The sequence below is a fragment of the Podarcis tiliguerta genome (genome assembly GCF_965153285.1).
Source record: "Podarcis tiliguerta genome assembly, chromosome: 1".
Lineage (NCBI taxonomy): Eukaryota > Metazoa > Chordata > Lepidosauria > Squamata > Lacertidae > Podarcis > Podarcis tiliguerta.
Window position 1 is genome coordinate 24,060,803 of NC_139534.1, and position 21,253 is coordinate 24,082,055.

At 41.8% G+C, this 21,253-nt stretch overlaps 1 protein-coding gene across 1 annotated transcript in view; it reads right to left on the bottom strand.

Annotated features, from left to right (window-relative positions):
* Positions 1–21,253, bottom strand: part of TTN (titin) — a 285,564-nt gene that overhangs the window by 167,902 nt on the left and 96,409 nt on the right. Inside the window, exons 78-110 of the mRNA XM_083403724.1 lie at positions 19,613–19,891; positions 19,229–19,510; positions 18,822–19,100; positions 18,441–18,728; positions 18,022–18,300; positions 17,604–17,882; positions 17,220–17,498; positions 16,473–16,760; positions 16,022–16,309; positions 14,234–14,515; positions 13,694–13,972; positions 13,309–13,590; positions 12,921–13,199; positions 12,163–12,450; positions 11,722–12,000; positions 11,345–11,623; positions 10,954–11,232; positions 9,692–9,979; positions 9,205–9,492; positions 8,252–8,542; positions 6,908–7,195; positions 6,370–6,465; positions 5,956–6,238; positions 4,691–4,874; positions 4,090–4,179; positions 3,711–3,978; positions 3,364–3,624; positions 2,650–2,859; positions 2,465–2,542; positions 2,318–2,344; positions 1,230–1,277; positions 1,063–1,119; positions 869–946 (exon numbers count right to left, since the gene is read on the bottom strand). Of these exons, the coding sequence (XP_083259850.1) occupies positions 869–946; positions 1,063–1,119; positions 1,230–1,277; positions 2,318–2,344; positions 2,465–2,542; positions 2,650–2,859; positions 3,364–3,624; positions 3,711–3,978; positions 4,090–4,179; positions 4,691–4,874; positions 5,956–6,238; positions 6,370–6,465; positions 6,908–7,195; positions 8,252–8,542; positions 9,205–9,492; positions 9,692–9,979; positions 10,954–11,232; positions 11,345–11,623; positions 11,722–12,000; positions 12,163–12,450; positions 12,921–13,199; positions 13,309–13,590; positions 13,694–13,972; positions 14,234–14,515; positions 16,022–16,309; positions 16,473–16,760; positions 17,220–17,498; positions 17,604–17,882; positions 18,022–18,300; positions 18,441–18,728; positions 18,822–19,100; positions 19,229–19,510; positions 19,613–19,891 (7,623 nt within the window). The remainder of the gene's footprint in view (positions 1–868; positions 947–1,062; positions 1,120–1,229; positions 1,278–2,317; positions 2,345–2,464; positions 2,543–2,649; positions 2,860–3,363; positions 3,625–3,710; positions 3,979–4,089; positions 4,180–4,690; positions 4,875–5,955; positions 6,239–6,369; positions 6,466–6,907; positions 7,196–8,251; positions 8,543–9,204; positions 9,493–9,691; positions 9,980–10,953; positions 11,233–11,344; positions 11,624–11,721; positions 12,001–12,162; positions 12,451–12,920; positions 13,200–13,308; positions 13,591–13,693; positions 13,973–14,233; positions 14,516–16,021; positions 16,310–16,472; positions 16,761–17,219; positions 17,499–17,603; positions 17,883–18,021; positions 18,301–18,440; positions 18,729–18,821; positions 19,101–19,228; positions 19,511–19,612; positions 19,892–21,253) is intronic.

Consider the following 21,253-nt stretch of genomic DNA (forward strand, 5'->3'; position numbering starts at 1 on the left):
TGAGTGGGGCTGAGAGACTTCAGAGAAGTGTGACTGGCCCAGGGTCACCCAGCAGCTGCATGTGGAGGAGCAGAGACACGAACCCGGTTCGCCAGATTACGAGTCCACCGCTCTTAACCACTACACCACACTGGCTCTCCACATGGCTAGTAGCCACTGGCAGTCTTCCCCTCCATTAATTTGCCTAATACTCTTTTAAAGCCATCCACAGCTATGGAGGAATTCAATGTCATGCTAGGACAACTGTTCCACCAGGGGAAACATTTTGACTTGCCAGACAGAATGACCCCCCCTCTCTTCCCACTGTGTGCTGTTCTGAGGGTTGTCTTGATTCCCCCCTCCCCCGAACCAGTTTCATGGGGAAGGGGGGCACACAGTGAGAGGGGAAGCCCCATTGTGCAAGTGGAAGTCCCCGTGCAGGTCTTCCACTGGCAGGACTCATGAGTGGAATCCTGCCCTTATAAGGCAGTCCTAACCAGGTACGCTCCAGTGTAAGCCCTATTGAATTCTTACTCCCAGATAAGTGAGGGCAGATTGTAGACTGTAAGTCCCATTGGCTGAATAGACATCTGAGTAGACATGCATATGGCTGCTCTGTGACATAAGCTGGAGCTGTGTCTTAATAACCAAATAGTACTGGACCCTATTGCATGAAGAGAGCCTACACATGTTTGCAGATATAGAAGATGTTCCTGAACTTATGCATTTGTAGTAACATGTGAAAACTCCTAAAGATTTTAGAATGAGAGGAAGATGGTTCCCCCCCCCTTCCTTTGCTGTGATTATGCCTTAATCTACACTGGTTAACATATGTTCCGTATAAATCAATTTTATAGTATTTGAATCAACACTTCTAGTATGATAGTACCTTTAGGAGGGGCAACTTCTTCTGGAGCTTTTGGAACCACCTTTTTGGTGACTTTCTGCACGGTTGTCTTTTTAACGACTAAAACAAGTACAAAATAGATAAAGCCATTAGCCACCCAAAATGAACCCAGCAGCAAGTGAAAGAGCATGTGAAGATCTGCATTTCTGAGCATGTGTGCAACAGAACTGTAATACCTTTTTCCTTTTTCTTCTCTTCTGGCATAAGAAGGAAGAGAGGAAGAGCAGGAGTTTCTGATAAACGCAAGGGAAAATTCAATCAATGAACATTCATATGGCACACAAATTCTAAACCACCTGCTCTCCCACCCTTAACAGCGGAATCTTTTGTATATAAGGCTTACCTTCAGCTGGAACTTCAACAGGAACTGCAACTCTAGCATCTGGGATATCTGGAGAACCAAATGTGCAAGGAAAGGGGCCATCAGATTAATCTGGCTGTATCCCGTATACAAATAAGAAACTCATTCTCGAAGTGTGGATCCTTATGCAGCTTAAGTGACACCACACACACACACACACACACACAGACAGGAGGTACCCAAAGCTTTGGAAATCTCTTAAGGCAGGTATGGGGAAACTTTGGCCCTCCTTATATTGCTGAACAACAACTCCCACTGGCCATGCTTGTTGAGTAACTTCTGGAGGGCCAAAGGTTCCCATCTGTCATGAAGTTTGCAGAAGTGCAAAAACTTATTTCCAAAGCATGGGAACCAAGCACAGCACAATAAGGAATGGAAAGGGGCCGCAGAACGCTTGCTGACTTTTCTGGAGGGGGGAAGAAATTAAAAACCAGGAGGAAAAGAATAGTGTGTCCTGGAATGGAATGGACTGTCCTGGTTCAGTTAGAAGATGACTCTTAAGTCATTTGCCCTTATGAAAAAGCCATTCTAAATATTCCATTTGGCTTAGATCCATATGTTTCACCCACTGACAGGAGCATCCTGCTAGTGGGAGCAGAACTCCGGCGGAAGGAAAGAGGATGACTTTTGCCAATTCCGCCTTCCCTCTTAAAATCTGTTCCAGGGGGTTAGGAGGCCTTCAAAAATGGAAGAAAGGATGAGGTATTTTCAGGATAGAAGGGTGGCTTTCATCTGCAAGCAACTAAGTTTGGCTCCAACCCTTTAATTGTCCTACTTGGAACACACAAGAACAAATAGCCTATGCTCACTGAAACTAACTTTAGTATGAAGTCTGCAGGCTTTTGTTCATGTACGAGGGGATTTTTAGCCCCACCCCCCATCTAGAAACATCCAGAGGCCGTTGCTGAAAGTCTGGGGAGGCTCCACACTGGCATCCAACCCAGAGGGGTAGGGGTTTCAGGTGGAAGGGGAAATGTACAGGCAGAGAACCTCATCATGTGTAGGCACTCTGGTGTTTCAAATACAAAAATAAAACTTGAGACAAATGCATCCATGCTTTTTTTCTTTACCTGGGGGCTTCACTTCCAGTTTAATTTCTGCAAGAGAAGAAAGTAGATTTGCATTTGAAATTCTTTCCACTTCGCGGACATCATTTCCACCCTTCCATCTTACGTCCTGTGTTGTTGTTTTTTAAGTTGAAGAAAGCATTTACTAACCTTTAGTAGTCAGATAAAGTTCAGCAGTGCTTCTTGCTTCACCTCTTGGCTCCAGACGAGCAATTACAGAATACACCCCTGAAATCACAAAGGCAATTTGTTATGTGACATCATTTTTGTCAGCAACGGGGGGGACGGGGACGGGGGACGACAGCAAGGGAAGGAAGCAAATAGTGTAACATTACCTTCATCATCTGCAGTAACGTTGTGGATAGTCATATAATGGCAACGGCCTTCACTTCTGAAGCTGTACTTTTGACTCTCCCTGAGTTCAACTTTGCCTTTATACCATGTGACGACTGCATCATCAAAGGATACCTCGCACTCAAAGGTTGCAGATTGGTATTCGCTCACCACTATGTTCTGAATGGTCTTTGTAAACTGGATGGGTTCAGCTGTTTTGGGAAACAATTTTTTGAAAATGTAACCATTATTCCTTTACATGAAGCTTTGCCTACATACACGACTCCACCAAAAAACAAAGAAAGATATACAAAGAACTGAGCATTCGGCATTCCATGACAGCGAGTTCGTATACTGGAAGTAGATCCGAAACTTAAGATAGTTGGCACAGCGCTGTGTCAGAAGCAAGAGAAGCCAGGTAACAATGGAAAGGGCTGTGATCATCGTAAAAACCTCAGCATAAAAGTGCCAAAAGATGAAATGGGGTGGAAAAACCCCTCCCATTGTAAAGTCAAGCTATAAGAATGTTCAAAGAGAAATAAGCTGGGATAAGAATGTGTACAATGACAGCATGACTGATATCTTGGGCGGCGAGGGAAGAAGTATAGCAGAATTTTCTTCAAACAGAGGATTTCCCAGCATTGTCTTTTCTGTCTTATTTGTCAAGATTACCCCCAAACTTGCTTATTCTTACATAAAGATGTGCATATACAAACCTTCAATGGTTAGGTCAGCAGTTGTTTCTAGATGGTCAAACCTGCAGGTATAGCGCCCCTGGTCTTCTGTTCGCACATCCTTAATAATGAGCCTGTGCATCTTCTCTGAGACTTCAGCTGAATATCTACCTCCTATCTTAAGAGCCTTTCCATTTCTGAACCACTGGGATTTTGCATTTGGAACAGAAAACTGGCAGACGAAAGAGCACGTAAAGCCTTCCTTGAGCGAAGTGTCACGCAGATGCCGTTCAATTGCTGGTTCTGTTAGCAAGTTCAAGTACATATTTTAGAAAATGCCAAGTAAAATCAAAGCTTAAGTTTGTGTTAAACAGAAATTTTGCACTTACCAATCACAGTAAGCTTAGCGCTGGCAATATGTGGCCCACAGACCACTCTGTAATTTCCTTGATCTCCAAGTTGACAATTCCTGATTTTAAGTATGTGTCGGTCACCTTCAATTCTTATTTCATACTTGTTGTTAGAGTCCAGTTTTTCCGTGCCTTTGTACCAGGAAAGTTTGATTTCTGGATAGTTAATTTTAATCTCACACTCAAACACGGCATCTTCATCTGTTACTACAGTCAGATCTTCAATATCTCTGATCAGAGTGACGGGCTGAAAAACATTTTTCATATGTTTGACTGTTTCAGAGCACAGCCTATGCTATGTATTAGCTACAGATGTCAGCGCACATAATTAAATTGTGTAATATATGGCAATAACTACCTCTGTCTGTGTAAGTCTTTGCTGAATAAATGATACCAGTTCATCAAATTCTTGTTCTTCCCTTCTAGATCTCTGTGTTACTTCAATCTCCTGTTGGAACAAAAACCGTGGTTTAAAATGGTAGAAAGCCTTCATGCTTTTAGCTATTCCCTTTTGCCAAAACTTTACAAAAATGAAGCAGTTCTGTATATTCATTGCAGATCTAACTTCCTTTACATGCAGCACAGCTCAACTCCAATCCTTCCAAAATGCTTAAGGTTACCCAAAGAGAACCCAGTAAAGACTATCAGAAGCACATCTTTTCTTCTCTACTGTCCCTAAACAATGCCTCTTAGTCTATACACCTCATGTAATGAGGTATGATTGACATCTTTTGGAGAACAACACTGAGTAGGGTTTGCTGTGAAGATGCCATGAATAAACGATCCCCAAATGTGAACCTTCATGACATCCGAAGCAACAGCTAAGTTCCAAAATAGAATATAAATCTCTGTAATTGGTTAACTGCATATCTGGAATATTGAACACACTTATTTAAGCAATAATAGCACAACGCATTTCAAAAAATTACTCTGAAGCAAATGTATATGCTGGTATTTACCAGTCTATGAGTTTCTTCTTCCTGGCTTTGTTTCAGCAGCTCAAAGGCTTGGAGGAGACCTCGGAAATCAGTAATTCCATACATACGTGCATATTTTTCATATTCTTTAGGATCTACATTTTTCAGAAGTTCCATTATATCAATGGCCTTTTCTTCCTCATCTTCCTTCCTTTTAGTTGGGGTCCTATAGAAATGGCAGAATTTTTGGTGTTGTTCATAAAATATGCTCTCTGTGTTGAATGGTTCAATGTTCTGAATTGCTAAATTGCTAAAGCTATTTTTGGTCATCTGCAGACTATCCCTTGCTTTTTCCTGTAAGACTAATTGCAGTCGTTAACAGGTTTACCATACCCATTGAGTCAATCACCCATCTCCTACTACCCTTCTGAGAAAATCCCCACCACACCCTCCCACTATATATTAGGATCTGGTGACTTCTGTTTCAGTGTATCTCAAGAAGTGTGCATGCACAAGAAAGCTTATACCCAGAACAAACTTAGTTGGTCTCTAAGGTGCTACTGGACAATGTTTTATTATTTTTATTTATTTTGACTGCGTCAGACCAACACGGCTACCTACCTGAATCTAGAATCCTTTTTAAACTCAGCCAAGCTTACCTCTGTGTGCACAATGCATAGGTTTGCACTTAGTTAACTTTTCAGATAATTTACATTCCTTTATGTAACATGCCATGGAGAATCATAAATTACTTCTTGACAAGTTTCTCTTAATGATTTTTCTGACCAGGAAAAAGAATTTTTCATTCATGCCCTTAAAACAGCATGTCTGATATATCCCTGTAGGTCTGCTGTCACGTTGTGGGATATCTCATTCATATACAATTGGATATGGATTGAATCATGCTTAGAGTAGACTCTCTGAAATCAGTGGGACTTGTTAGTCATGATTAAGCACAACCTAAACCATAATGTTTGATTTTCTAAAACTCATGGCTGTTGTCCTCAGCATTACAGAGTGGATCAAATTGTGGTTTCAGACTTTAATTAATACAACATTCTGTTAGTCCCTAGTGCTGAAAAGGCTGCATAACATCTACTACATGTTTACCAGACTGAAGTTTGAGTGTCATGATCAGGTATAGTCTGATAGACTTCAAGAGGCATGTTTAGTCAGAAATAAGTCCTGCTAAGTCCAGTGGAACACGACTGCTATTAAGAGTGTTTAGGGTTGCAGCCTGAGTTATATTTATGGTTCAGATCCTGCCTCACCTTCAGATTTAAACTTAGAGCAATTCTGGTACTTACTTCTTTAGTTTTGCTCTAAGATCACCTTCTATCACTTCTTGTTTCTTCTCCTCAACCTGTAGGTTGACGTTGCTGTCAATTTCACCGTGTTGATTGAAAGCCACACATCTGTAATGCCCAGAATCAGTTTTTGTTGTATCCTTTATTTCCAGCTTGGCTTCATCTCCTCTTTGCTGGATGCTAATGCGACCACCTTGGTTGAGTTGCCTCCATTTTCCCTTCATCCATTTAACATTGGGGATGGGATCGCCACCTACTTTGGCAATAAATGTTGCAACGCTCTCTGATGAAGAAGAAAAGAAATGAAATGTGGTAAAGAAAATATCTGTCCCTGGCCAGGGGAAAACAGCAGTCAACATATGCCAAATTCAAGTATTATGAAAGATGGCTATTTTTTTTTAAAGCTTGGCTTACTTTCGATGACAGTGATGCTTTGAGGCTCCAAGACGAAGTAAAGCTTGCCATCCGTTGGTGCTTTCTTAGCGGCTGCTGGTGCAGCTGCTGCTTTTTCTGAAAAAAGAATATTGAGGGAATTAAGTGGTGGAGCAGAAAGGGACTACACTAAAACCAAACAACAACAACAACCCATGCCATAGATGAGGCCATTGACTAAATGCACAAAATACTACCCAGCTTATGTATCGGGGTCCTTTTGTTTGATTTAATTTTATACCCCCGCACAAGTCATGTATAAAATACAGGATACCATGGAACAACTAGCTCACGGTATTGAAGCAAATGCATTTTGGATGGCAATACTATGAAATAATGCATGTGAATATGCAAGTCGTAGTGTGATATGCAGTCACGTGCCCAGGAAAAATAAGCAGTTTTGACCTGCTAATTTATAGGTGAAGCTGCTCCTATTTACTGTAAGAGGGAGATATTGAATAGACTGATACCGGAATTTTGAGTTACTGTTTCATCACCTAAGCATTCAGTTTCACTGTACCTTTGATTGTCACTTTTGACTTGCAAGAGTCAGTTCCAGCTGCATTCGAAGCTTTGCATATATACTCGCCAGAATCAGTCTTAGTAACTGCCTGGACTTCCAAAACAGCGGATCCATTAGCAAAGCTCAAGCTGCATTTATCAGACGATCTTAGCTCTTTCCCAGCTTTTAGCCACTGGATTCTGATGGGCTGCGATCCCTTGACATGGCAACTGAGCTGCAAGATTTTACCTTCTTCTATTGTTGCCGGTTTAAGAGGTTGATCAAATACTGGTGGTTTTTTGGGCTCTGTAATGCCATTCGAAGGGACAAAATAATGAAGCAAGAGAAGAAAAGATGTTAAGTAATAATTTCTCTTCCATAACAAGATACAGATCTGGGTTTGAATAAGATTATGCAGCGGATGCTGATGAATCCATTCCATTTTCCCAGTACAGTATTTATATGGTAGAAGTAGTACAAAAAGAATGGAGGTGTGAAGTATGCATACGTTAAGGTAGCACATAAAGCTGTTATTTTGCAAAGAGAAAGGAATATGAAAGCATTGAATTAGCTGCAAAATATGCATTATCGCCTTTTATGTTAACAGCCCAAAATTTGATGATTTCACACCAAGCTACCAAAGATGTACAAGCCAGAAAGGTTGGAACAATATATTACACAATTGGTTGCAATCCTTCACCTTTGATACCTTTAATGTGATATTGTTAAGGGGGAAAAACATTTCAAAGAGTCCTTACATGGATAGCAGTTCCATGTAAGAAAAAGCAGGCACTCAATATATTGCTTATCTGATCAGACTCTCACAAATGCAGCTATATCTTCAAGTGTTGGGAAGCATTAAACACTTTCTAACTTTTGAAGCAGTCCTTAATGGATTTATTTGCAAAACATTTTTTTAATGGATGAAATTTTTATGCACTGTTAACAGTGAGTATGAGCACTAATTATTTATATTAAAAAGTGATGAAAAGATAAGATAACTTATCCAGAAGGCTTAGCATTTACAGAAAAACATCTGGAAGATGTCTTTTTCAAACTATTTTTGCCTCTTCAAGCATGCATAAAGTGGCATTATTAAAGAGTTTAGTAAGCAGCAGAACATTTTAATAAGAGAAATGTCAAGTAATGAACAGCTTCAGAAGAATTGCCTACTATTTTCCTAATCTTACAGTTTAACTCCTGCAAGTCCTATGAATAAATAAGGTGGGACTGGATTTTATCACCCAATGTAGAAAAGTAATTGCAATTAATGAGTATTATAGCGCAATTAGACAATCAGAAAACACCAAAAGCTTATGAGCTTAAGAAGAAAAATAAATACCATAGAGGCTGTCAACTGACCTTTAATAACCACAGAAGAAGTACAGAGAGCACTCCCAGCCTCATTGGACACTTTGCAGGTATATAAACCTGCATCAGCTTGTCCTGAATTCTTAATTTCAAGGAGAAGAGTGTTGTTCTTGAATGATATTTCGCAATTAGGGCTTTCATAAATCTCCTGGTTATTCTTGTACCAGGCAACAGTCAAAGGCTGGGAGCCAGAAACACGGCCCTCAAGTTTAAATGTGTTCCCTTCTGTCTCTTCTACAGTTTCTGACAGCTTTTTGGTGAAGGAAGGTGGAGTCTGTCGTTCTGTCAGAAAGGAAGAAAAATCTTTGTCACCCTCCGAACAACTGTCTTCTATTCTCCTGGATATCCCCGTTTACTGTCAGTGGCTCACATCCAGCAGAACAAACTTGCACTTGCATGATGAGACTTCCCATTCTTCTCGGTTTCCCCCGAAGACCAAGTGCTCCCACAAATCTGCTCCAGAGGATTGAGTGCCCCCCAAGAACATATTTGTGGGAGTTCATGGGACTGCATGGAGAAGGAGAGGAAGGGGAAGTCCCAATGGACAAATGGAAATCCGCTCACATGCCACGGACTACCACCCAAACACTCTTCAATGCGTATTTTCAGTTTCCTCCAGTATGTCTTGTCAAAATACAGATGTTGTGATGTTTTCCAAAGCATCACTTTGTCATTGTAGCTTGAACTCTGAGACCTCCTAGGCGAGTGGAAGGCACTCATACGAAGGGTCTCCATAGTTTGTTGATTCCAATGCCAGGTACAGCCACCTCCTGCAGTGCATAACACACTATTACAGGTCATCCTCTGAAATTCAAATGTGACTTTTTGGAAGATGCGGGGAGAAGTAAACAAAACCCTTCCCACATGTGAAAATCTGCTCACTGTTCATTAGAGAGAAGCCAATATGATATAATGGAAGCTGGTACAGATTAAGCACCCAGTACCTTTAATATTAAGTTGAGCTGTGCAAGAGTCCTTTCCAACTTCGTTGCTAGCATGACACGTATATTTTCCAGAATCCCCTTTGCCAACTTTCAGAATTGTCAAATGGGCTATATTTTCCACATAGCTGATCTGGTAGTTCCCTCCAGTTCGCAGTTCTCGGTTATCCTTTGACCAAGTAACCTTTATTGGGCGTGTTCCAGAAATGTGGCATTCAAAGTCAGCACCATCACCAGCAACGGCGTCAACAGGTGCAATTGGGATGTCAAAGAACGGAGGAGTCTTCCCTTCTAAAGATTGGAAGAAGTAAAAATAAGGTGTAACTTTGCACATGTTAATCCAGACGAGTTACGTTGTTAAGAAAGAAACACATGGTAAATGCAGGAAGAGGCCCAAGTCACAGCATATTCATCATTTAGGATAGGCACGTAAGTGGGGAAACATCCCATTGATGACATCAAAGAAAAGTACATTTGACACTTGACAAACCTGTAAGGATGAGTTTGGCACTAGAAGAAGCAGTTCCAATAGCATTGGAAGCTGTGCAAGTATATTGTCCGGCAAGACTCATGTCAGTTTGTGAGATCTGCAGAGTTGCAACGTTGTTTAAGTATGACGTTTGCACATTATAGCCATCTCTTATTTGTGCGCCATCTTTATACCAGGTTACTTCAATGGGTTCGGAACCAGTAATGCCACAATCAAATGTAATTGGTAATCCAACAGTTTCGTGAATATCTCTTAATTTCCGGGAAAATGAAGGAGGAAGTTTAAGCTCTGCAAGGGAACAAATATTGTACATTGGAGTGTTGTTGACTGAATGTTTCAGTTGTTGTACTATATTTCCACTGCTTAAGATTTTTTCTTAGAGATAAATAGTATGAACATTTGTAGCAACATATGTTCCCAATCTAGCTAAAGGCAGTGATGACTAAATCCCAGTGATGACTAAATAAGTAAGAATTAGCTTAATTGGCTGCTAAAGTTGAATGGGAGTCATTGTCTTTTTTTCAAACATTACTGATAAATAGTGAACGGCATAGAAGATGGAATTCATTTTTAAAGATTAGCCGATGTTTGATTATTCACTATTAGCAAGAACAGAAAGATTGAATCCTGTGGGCAGGAACAAAGTTACGTCATAGAGAAGTTCTAGTCAGGTCCATGACACAGATGGTTCTATAGTGAAGCATCATAACTTGTTTATATTAAATCTATGGAAATTTGCTGTTAAGGAATAAAGAACAGGTAGAAACATGGGGATCTTTTGCAGATATATTCTGCACCATGCCATCGAGGCAATAATAGCGCAATAGTGATGGATTTAAACTGTCCACACATTATTCCATATTATTACCTGCCATGCCATGCTTCTCCAGTGTGTTACCCCCTCATTAATAACCTAGGAAGACACTCTTGCACCACAGCACTGCAAAAGTGGGACAAAACCCCCTACGCTACATGAAACGTGTGGCATGAAAAGTTACAGGATTTTAGCAGGACCCATGGGATGTGCATGGATTGGAAAGAAGCAGCATGTCCACTGTCAAAACTTTGTAGGCACAAGCAGTTTTGAAAGCCAGATCACTGCTGCAACACCATCATGAGCACACACCACCATGAAGGCACAAGAATAAGGAAGTCCGGGGTCACGGCATAGAATACATTTCCTGTTCTGACGCACGGGCACATTTCAAAAGAGCAATAAATCATTGTCTCTGGGGCTTTCAAAAGCATATTGCCATATTCACCTTGAACAGTCAGTAGTGCTGAACAGGAAGCTTCTCCAATACTATTTTCTGCTTTGCAAATATACTCCCCACCATCGTTGCTACCCAGCTGAGTGAACACCAGCGTGGCAACTTGGTTTTTAAAGTGCATTTTAGAGGTAGCAGTTGCTCTCAGTTTGGTGTCTCCTTTGTACCACGACACAGTGATTTCTGGTGTGCCCGCAATTTGGCACTGCAGTGATGCAGAATCCCCTACTGTCACCTGAGTAGGTTCCAGGCTTCTGACAAAATAAGGTGGTTCTAGAGAAGAAGCACACAGACTCAGTTACAAAACCAGCCAGACCCTTCCACGTGTCACAACAACCATAAAGTTAATGAAAAAGGGCGGTCACTTTTAAAACAATCTACAAACCTAGTATTGAGACCGTAGACTGTGAATTATCTTGTCCCGAGTCATTTTCTATATGGCAAGAATACAGCCCAGCATCGTCCAGCTTGCTACTAGAGATCTCAAGTATGGCAGATGTTTCAGTAGTGGTGATGCTGTATTTTTCTGACTGTGATATATTTATAGCATTTTTCCTCCAGGACACTGCAATAGGAGGTGTCCCAGTGTATGTACATTCCAGGATTAACTGCTTTCCTTTCTCAACATTGAAGTCATTCAGTTTCTTCACAAATTTCGCTGGTTCTATCAGAAATAACATGAGAGCAAAAGTTTAAGATAATTGCCTGAGATTTGGGATTTTGATCCAGTGTAAACAAAGGAAGCCGAAACAAAGAACAAACCTTTTACAAAGAGTTGGGTTGTGCAAGAGATTTTGCCAGCTTCGTTACTAACAATGCAAGTATAGTCTCCACTTTGGGCTGGGAGTACATCAAACAGCTCCAGTTCAGCCACTGATTCTTCCAGAGAGATGTTACATCTATGTCCTGGGGATAGTTCAACGCTACCCCTAAACCATTTCACATCAAGGGGAAGGCTTCCTTTAATGATACTTGTGAAAGTTATATTTGCCCCAGATAAAACTTGCAGAGGTTCTGGTTTCTTCACAAAAGATGGAGGTTCTAGACATACGTAACAAGAGGTTAATGAAACATAGTTATGGTTGAAAGGCAAGCAGCTGCATTTACAAAAGATATAAAGAATATAAGGAACATGTTTTTTTTTTTAAAAAAAACAACCCCTGATATCCTGTTCTTATTATCTACCTAAGTTTCAGTATTTACCTCTGACAATGAAATATGCATCACATTCATCAGATCCAGCTACATTAGTTGCCGTGCAAATATAATTTCCAGCATCTGACTCTTGAACAGCATTCACTCTTAAAGAGCAAGTGTTATCTGTAAGAGTTGCTTGATACTTTTCTCCACTAGTGATCTCTTCTCCATCATGGAACCAAAAAACAGAAATGGGAGGTGACCCAATTACTTTGCACTCAAGTACAGCAGATGAACCCAAGAGCCCATGTGTTTCCTTCAGCTTCTTTGTGAATGAAGGTGGTATAATGCGATCTGTGGAGCACAAAGCAAAGATAGAAACATTATGGCATGTTAAGTTTAGTTAAAAAAAGTAATAGGTTCCCAAGGGCTTAACAATAATTAAACTATTTATTGGCATAAGAAGTTTGAGATGGATCTTGAAAGCAGGCATATGCACTCTCTTCATTTTAGAGGCATGTCCATGGCTTCTCCTTGTCTCCACATATTGTGGGTCCAATTATGTGGAACTCTCTCCTAGCCAACATTAGAGCTGCCCACTCTCTGTTCAACATCAGGTGCTTTTTGAAGACCTTCTTATTTCAGTAGGCATTTTAAGGAAGCTTTCCATCTTTAATCATTCACTTAAATTTATTTTATCCGCTGTCTGGTTTGATCGTACAGCACTTGGACATTTCAGTGGTTAAGCAGTATAGGAAATCACTGAATTAGATAAGTCCATATATCAAGATGCAGATGGGATATTCTCAAGTCATTCAACTAACCTGAAACTTGGACTGATGCTTTGCAACTGCTTTGGCCTACATTGTTTTTCACCTCAAACGTATATTCTCCACTGTCCTCTACTCCTGTATTCAGAATCTTAAGCCCAGCTACTTTGTTGAAGAAAGTGATTTTGTATTTGTGGTCAGAAGAGAGCTCGTGTCCGTTCTTGAACCATCGAGCAGTCAGCTCTGGTGTCCCAGCTACTGTACACTCCAAAGTACAAGAATCTCCAGTTGTGACTTTCATTGGTCCTGGTTTCTCCACTATAGATGCTGGCTCTGGAATAAGATGCAAAACGAGTCACATTTGTAAATAAGATGTTAATATGTTAAAATATTTATTCTTCCGTATGCTTTTGTGTTGTTGTTGTTTTTACTCTATACCAACCTAGAACTGATAAAGTAGCAAAACACTCCTGACTTCCAGCATCGTTTTTAATCTGGCAGGTATATTTCCCAGTGTTGCTTGGCTCTGCATTTACAACCTGAAGGATGGCAACTTTATCGGAATATGACATCCAGACATTTTCACTTTCTCTGATGATTTCACCTTTGTCTTTCATCCAAACAACAGAAATTGGCTCAGAACCTTCTACCGTAGCTTGCAGTTCTGCTGGATCCCCAACAACGGCAGTGGTATCATTAAGTTTCTTCACAAACCTTGGGGGTCCTGATCAAGAGGTGGAAAATATGTAAGTGATGGAAAAGAGAGTAAGATTTTAAAAACCTGGAGGGGCCGGGGAAAACATGGCAATGGAAAGTCTTTTACCAACCTTTCAGCATCACAGAACAGATGCAAGTGTCACTTCCTACATCGTTGACAGCTTTACAGTTATATTCACCAATGTCTGCCGTGTCAACGTTGAGAATGTGAATGCTAGCAAGGTAATTCTCAGACAAAATCTTGTACTTTTTGCTGCTTCTTATTTCTCTTTTGTCTTTGTACCATGAAACATGGAAGGGAGGAGTGCCTTGAAGCTCACATTCAAGGTGAACATCGAAACCTTTCAGAGTCTCTACTGGCCGCGGTTTCTTGCGGAAAACAGGAGGAGCTACAAAAGAGGAGGTTTGGATTTCTGTTAAATGCAAAGGAGCAACGTTTGAAAGAACAGAGAGCACACCATTAAGAATGAAGGATTGCAAGGAAATGGGAGAGAAGAGACATGCAAAGGAAATTTCCCATCCCAAATAAAGGGGCCTACTAGTGGCCTTTAATGGAAACTGATATTGGCTTGCTTAGTAGAAGATGGCAAGCCCTTGCAACCTTCTACAACAGGAAGGGTAGAGAAAGCAAAGGAAGAGCAGGTTCTGACCTTTCACTTTCAGTGAAGTACTGCTGTTTGCACTACCCGCTGCATTTTGGGCTTCGCAAGTGTAGTCTCCACTGTCTTCAACACTCAGACCGTGCATTTCAATGACTGCCACAGAATCGATGAACGACATGCTGAATTTGTCACTGGGATGAATTTGAGTTTCACCCTTGTACCACACAATGTTAATTTCTGGAGAGCCACCTATTCTGCATTCAAATCTAGTCGAATCGTGCTCTTTCACAACCCTGGAGGAGTCTAACTTCTTAATAAACCTCGGTGGCTCTATTAAAAAACAACAACAAGGAAAGAAAACGAATACATAAAATTGCTTGTGTTAATTTTGCAAGATCTCAGGAATGTGTGTCATCTATATTAGCTATCAAAGTGTACTGGCAAAGAGTTTACGGTCAATCTACAGCAGCAAACTGATCCCTTACAAGTCAAGCCATAGAGCACTCAAGAACAGTTCAAACCACATCTGCCTCAGAAGTATATTTCATGGTGGTGGTATGATAAAAAGACTGGAGAAGCACACATGGAAGCACAGGGGATTCTATCAGCCCCTCCTTGTAAAATTTAAATGATCTCCATTATATGCAACACTACACTAAGACACTAAGATAAATATAACCACAGATGATTAGGCCCTCAATGGATGGAAGTCATTTTGGCTGTAGGCTACCTCCAGGATCAGATCAGAGGCAGCAAGCCTCCAAATAGAAATGGCTGGAGGGAAACTGTGGGAGAGAGCTATTGCCCTCATCTCCTGTTTATGGAATTCCCAGAGACATCTGATTGGCCACTGTGGGAAAGACGATGCTGGACTAGAGAACCTTTTGATCTGATCCAGCGGAACTCTTGTGCACATACCGTTGCAAATACTTTATCCAGAGTTAGTAACCCACACTGTGATCTATTTGCTTGAGCCTCCCTTCCAACTTTAAGAAGGAGGCTGTCAATATTGCTCACTACCCCAGCAACATTTTGCTCCTCTTCCATCCTTGCGTTCCTCCTAGAATGCATGGAGACAGCCAGGAATTGACATCTACCATCACTACTGCACTGTGCCAGGCTAGGGAAATGCAGGGTTGCAATCCAGTGGTGTCCCTCCACTGGACTGATTGAGTGGAAGATTCCATTGGAAGAATGAGAAGGAAATGTTTGCAATTTCCCCTCCCATCAGCAGCCCCAGGCACCCATCAAAAGTGTTCCAGAGGGTTGGGGGATCCTTTGAAACATAGTGAAAGGTGGTATGAGAGGTTGTGGACTGCGGGGAGGGAGAATTGCTTGACGTCACCTCCCTCCCTGTTCCACTGATGGAAGCCTCCAGTGGATCCAAGAGCCTTCTATCAATGGAGAGAGAAGACTGGATACAACACTGTATTTTCTTATCGCACAAATAAACACCAAGTCTTTTTTCTTATTCTGGACCACAGATTTCCCAGCTTAATCGCACTTCAGTGGAAAACATGATACCACAACTCAAGTGTCACATATTAAAAGGAGAGTCTATGTTCAGTCTGTTTATGGCCTAATAAATTTCCACAGGCTGCTAATTTTAAACAGGCTTGTAAGCAATAAACGAAAACCCCAGTGTGGTATTAATATGCTCAAGAAAATAACTTCAAGAAGATTTTTATCAGCTGCTACTCTAGATACAGAATGCCACCCACTTGTGCCCATTTTAGCTGGAAGCTTCAAACATGTCTTTATTTTTACAAAATGGGGGGGAAGAAGAAGAAGAAGAAGAAGAAGAAGAAGAAATGACAGCACTTTCCATCAAATTACCTTTGAAACTCAGCTGAGCGCCACAAGAATCCTTCCCAGCACTGTTGCTTGCATAACAAGTATACAGTCCACCATCACCTTTGCCTACTTTAAGAATGGTCAGTGTGGCAGTGTTTTCTACCAGTGTAATCTTGTAATTGCCACCAGGGCGGATCTCACGGTTATCTTTTGCCCAGCTGACTTTCATTGGCACTGAACCTGTGACATGACACTTGAAAGAACCACTTTCCCCAAGAGCAACGTCAAGGGGCAAAGGCTTCACATCAAAGAATGGTGGTTTCAGGTGTTCTAAGGAAAAGAAAGAAAATCAAAAAGTGAAAAGGCATGGCAGGACGTATTGCCTCCCCTTCAAACAGCAAACTCTTAGTCTGTTGTTACGGCCCTGTGACTTGTTCAGGTTCTTTAAAACTGAACCAGCATGCAACAACTTCGGATTTAGTTGTTTACAAACCTGTGAGTAGGAGCTTGGCACTGGAAGAAGCAGTCCCAAGAGCATTGTGAGCTGTGCAAGTGTACTGGCCAGCATGAGCCATGGAGGTTTGCAAGATCTGAAGGGTCGCTATATTGCTTAAGAAGGTGGTTTGAATGTTGTCGTCATCTCTCAGCTGCACCCCATCCTTTGACCAAGACACTTCAAGCGGCTCAGAGCCAACAATGCGGCAGTCAAAGGCTATAGGAGAACCAAGAGTCTCCTGCACGTCTTTCAGTTTTCTCGTGAATGAAGGAGGAAGTTTAACATCTGCAAAAAAATAAATTGCAGGGTATGATAACTGGCCATGCAAGAAGACTAAAAAGAATACCTGGGCCAGTATGCCCTGCACATGTGGAGAATTCCAATAAAAATAAACAGAGCCATGTTCTCTGTTCCTAACCCCTCATGCCCCCCACACCTATATGGGCACACACAGGGAGTAGGAGGTCTGTGTGTGCCTCCCATACCCTTCTCCAGCCATCCCTTTCAAACTCATGCAAGTTCAGTAATTTGCAGGGTTTGGGGAAAGGAAGGAAGGCTGCACGGAGACACAGGAAGAGCTCAGAGATATCTCAGTCTCCTTACAGCTCAGCCAAGCAGCTTGTGGGCATGCTGAGAGCCCCGTCACCATGCCTGTGATTCAAGTGGGTCACACATTTCAGCATATTACACACAAACATTGTGTGTAATATGACAATGGTCAATTATTTTAAAAAGAGCCGTCACCTTTGATGGTGATTGTTGTCATTGAAGTAGCAAACCCAACGCTGTTTTCTGCTTTGCAGACGTATTCGCCAATGTCAGCGTTCTCTACCCGGCTGAAAGCGAGGGAAGCCACATTGTTCTTGAAGTGCATTTTATAAGCCTGTGTAGATCTTAGTTTGGTATCTCCTTTGTACCATGACACTTTAATTTCCGGTGTTCCAGCCACTTGGCACTGTAAAGTTGCAGGCTCTCCGATGGTCACCTCCAAGTGATCCAAGTGCTTAACAAAATGAGGTGGTTCTGCAGCAGAAATAATCATAGTCAATACCCACAGTCAATCTAAGTGCACCAGAAGATGGCAATTAGTAGAAGAATGGTTAACCAACTATTAAGACAGCAACACACCTATGATTGATACCAGGGCGTGACATACATCCTCCCCAGCGTCATTTGCAACTTCACAGATATATTCTCCTTCATCTTCTGTAGAACTATTAAGAATTTCCAGAATGCCTGATTTTTCTGTGGTGGTTATATTGCATTTTGGAGACTGTGTGATGTTTAAGCCGTTCTTCTTCCACATTACTGCGAGTGGAGGAGTTCCACTGAATGTGCTTTCTAGAATTATGGATTTCCCATGTTCTATGCTGAAATCGCTCAGCTTCTTCACAAACACAGCAGGCTCTAAGATAAAGTCATATGAAAGAAGTGGTTAAACCAAGAACTGCTATATGGGTGTCTCTCTATGTGTGTGTGTATATCACACAGACGTGCACGCACACTAAACATGTGTACATGCCATAATAATAGCATTTGGACAAACCTTTTACAAAAAGATGTGTGGTGCAAGAAGCACTGCCAGCATCGTTTGTGGCAAGGCAGGTGTAATCTCCGGTCTGGAGTGGTCCCACTTCGAACAATTCCAGCTCCGCAGATGAATCTGCCAAGGTGATGTTGCACGTTTTCCCTGGCACCAGTTCTCTACTCCCCTTAAACCAGTTCACTTTGAATGGAGGAGTTCCCCTAATCAGACTCCTGAACGTTACACTCATTCCAGGTAAAACCTCCAGCGGGTCTGGCGTCTTTGCAAAAGAGGGTGGTTCTAGAATTACACACAGCATTTAAAAGGTTAACGCAAATGTGCCCGGTAGCTAACATCTGTATAAAACAGGTTGTCAAGAAAGCAAGATAAACACACACGGGAAAGATTTGCAACGGATGCCTTGTCTATCCTTTACTGACCTTGCACTGTCAAAAAGGCACTGCATTCGTCAGAACCGGCTACATTCTGGGCAGCACAGGTGTAGGGACCTGTATCAGATGAGTCCAGAGCATTCACCTTCAAAGCACAGACATTATCTGAAAAGCCGGTTTCGTATTTGTCCCCTGGGAAAATTTCATTTCCTCCATAAAACCAAGTGACTGAAATAGGAAGGGAGCCGGCAACTTTGCACTCCAAAACAACCGAGGAGCCCTGCACGCCAAAGGTTTCTTTCAATCTTCTTATAAAAGAAGGAGGGACGACGTGGTCTGGGTAGGAAAAGGGAACAAAGAGCCAACTTTTAAGAGGAGAAACGACAGAAGAGAAGGGCAAGTGAGAAATGAAAAAGATCCCAAGCTAACCTGAAATGTCGACGGAGGAAGAGCAGCTGCTTTTCCCCACTTCATTGTGTACTTCAAAAGTGTACAATCCCCTGTCATTCATGTCTGCGGAGAGAACTTTAAGTGTCGCCACCTTGTTGGAAAAGCTGATTTGGTGCTTGCGGCTGTTGGTGAGTTCTCTTCCGTCCTTAAACCACTTGGTAATTAGCTCTGGAGTGCCACCCACCGTGCACTCCAGAGTAAAAGCATTGCCAGAGGTCACCGTCATGGGCTCGGGCTTCTCTAAAATCACAGCCGGCTCTGGAATGAGGGAGACAATCCAGAAAACTTGAGTTTCAAGAAAACCAAGACTTAAGAAGCAAATTGGCTGCAATGGCCAAGGCAGCCAAGATTCAATTCTTTAGAAGGGGATGAGTGCCTGTACCAACCTAGAACTTGTAAATGCCCTGCGCATTCTCTCATTCCAGCATCATTTTTAATCTGGCAGATGTACTTCCCGCTGTTGGTGGCTTCAGCACTTGCAATCTGAAGAGTTGCGATGTTATCCGAAAAGGAAATCTTGAGGTTTTCACTTTCCCGTATTATTTCGCCTTTGTCCTTAAGCCAAACGACAGAAATGGGTTGGGAGCCTTCTACTACGGCCCGCAGTGCTGTGGGTTCCCCGGCATAGGTGGAGGTTTCGCTCAGCTTCTTAACAAACCGAGGAGGTTCTGGCAGGGAAGAGAATTCCTTACGGTAAGAGGAAGCCGCAAAAGAAACGCAAAGAAAAGGATACCCGCAGACTTTGCACCGCGGTCGCACTCATCACTAACCTTTGAACTTCACAGCACAAGAGCAAGTGTCGCTTCCGACCTCATTTGTGGCTTTGCACTGATATTCCCCAAGGTCTGCTGCTTCGAGGTTGAGAATGTGGACGCTGGCACTGAAGTTCTTGGTTGTCACTTTGAACTTCTTGCTGCTCCTGACTTGCTTTCTGTCCTTGAACCAGACGACTTCGAATGGCGGTGTGCCTGCTATTTCACACTGAAGGGTGACATCGGAGCCCTTGAGTGTGTCTATGGGGCTGGGTTTCTTGCTAAAAACGGGAGGTTCTATAAAAGAAAGGAGACGAGGACATGTAACGGGACTCCTGGGAAGGGTTTCTTGCTAACAGGGGCAAGACATCCAGAAACAGAAGGCAGAAGGTATGCTTGTAAATCCCCATTTAGGTGCCTAAGAAGATTCTTTCTCTAGTTCTCCCAAGTGCATAGCAGGTCAATTTTAGGTCATTTCTATTTCTAAAGCTGCAAAGTCTTGCTTGGAAACTTTGTCATCCCCCCCACAAATTCCTGTTGCATGTGGCACTGAGTTTTCCAAATAAATGCAGTTAATAAGCATGGGTGTGTACCTCCGCATAACGTTTTCCACTCCCACATCTGCTATTCTCAAACTGACACCCTCAAACACATGCTCTAAACCTTCCATGGCCAAAGGTTTATTTTCTTACGGTCCTCCTCCTTATCCCTATAAGTACTGTATTTTATTTTATTTTTAAATAGAAGAAATCCTGTAACTCTTTCCCCACTGTCCCCTGCAACTGCAATTCACATCTTATGTCTTATCTAACTATAGAGTGTTGCTAGGAAGTAACAGACAATCACCTGGCAGATTGTGTAGCTGGCACACACAAGAGAAAACTGGTCCTCCTACTCTTGTAACCTTATATCTTGCATTATCACCCACTTCTTTGATCCGTTCACCTGTTGCCTCTTCTTGTCAACTTCCTAGCTATTAATCAGATGCTCAAGGAGTATATCCTAACTGAGGCATAGGTTATCTTTAAACCTTTCACTGCCTGTAAACTGAATTTTCAGGGAATAGAGGGCCTTCTCGGTGGCTGCTCCCAGACTTTTCTTGGAACTCCCTCCCTAGAGAAGCTAGGCTGGCTTCCTGCTTCTTGTCTTTCAGCCAGCAGGTGAAGACTTTCTTGTTCCAACAGGATTTTGGGAACTGACTGCTTTTAGTGAAAGGGCTGATGCTGTGTTGTTTTTATGGTAATTATTGGTATGGGTTTAACAGATGTTTAGATATGTATATAGCTTTAATTCTGTCAATGTTTAATTGTTTTTTAATGATTGTTTTTCTGTGTTGGTAGTGGTTCTTATTTTTATCTGTAAGCCACCTTAAGTCTAGTCAAGGAAACAGGCAGGGAATATTGATAATAACAAGTGCCTTTTTTCCTTAAAAAAATGCTTAGGGGTACTCTCATTTTCCTACTCATATTGAAATACTGCCCCTCAATGAGGCCAAACTTAGATTTACAAAATGTTTAGGGGTATGTGTACCCCTGCATCTCCCCAGAAAAAAGCACTGATTAATAATAATAATAATAATAATAATAATAATAATAATAATAATAATAATAGATTTTACTCTTTTCCTTCCTGTGCTACTTCACAGTTTTGTAATTTCTG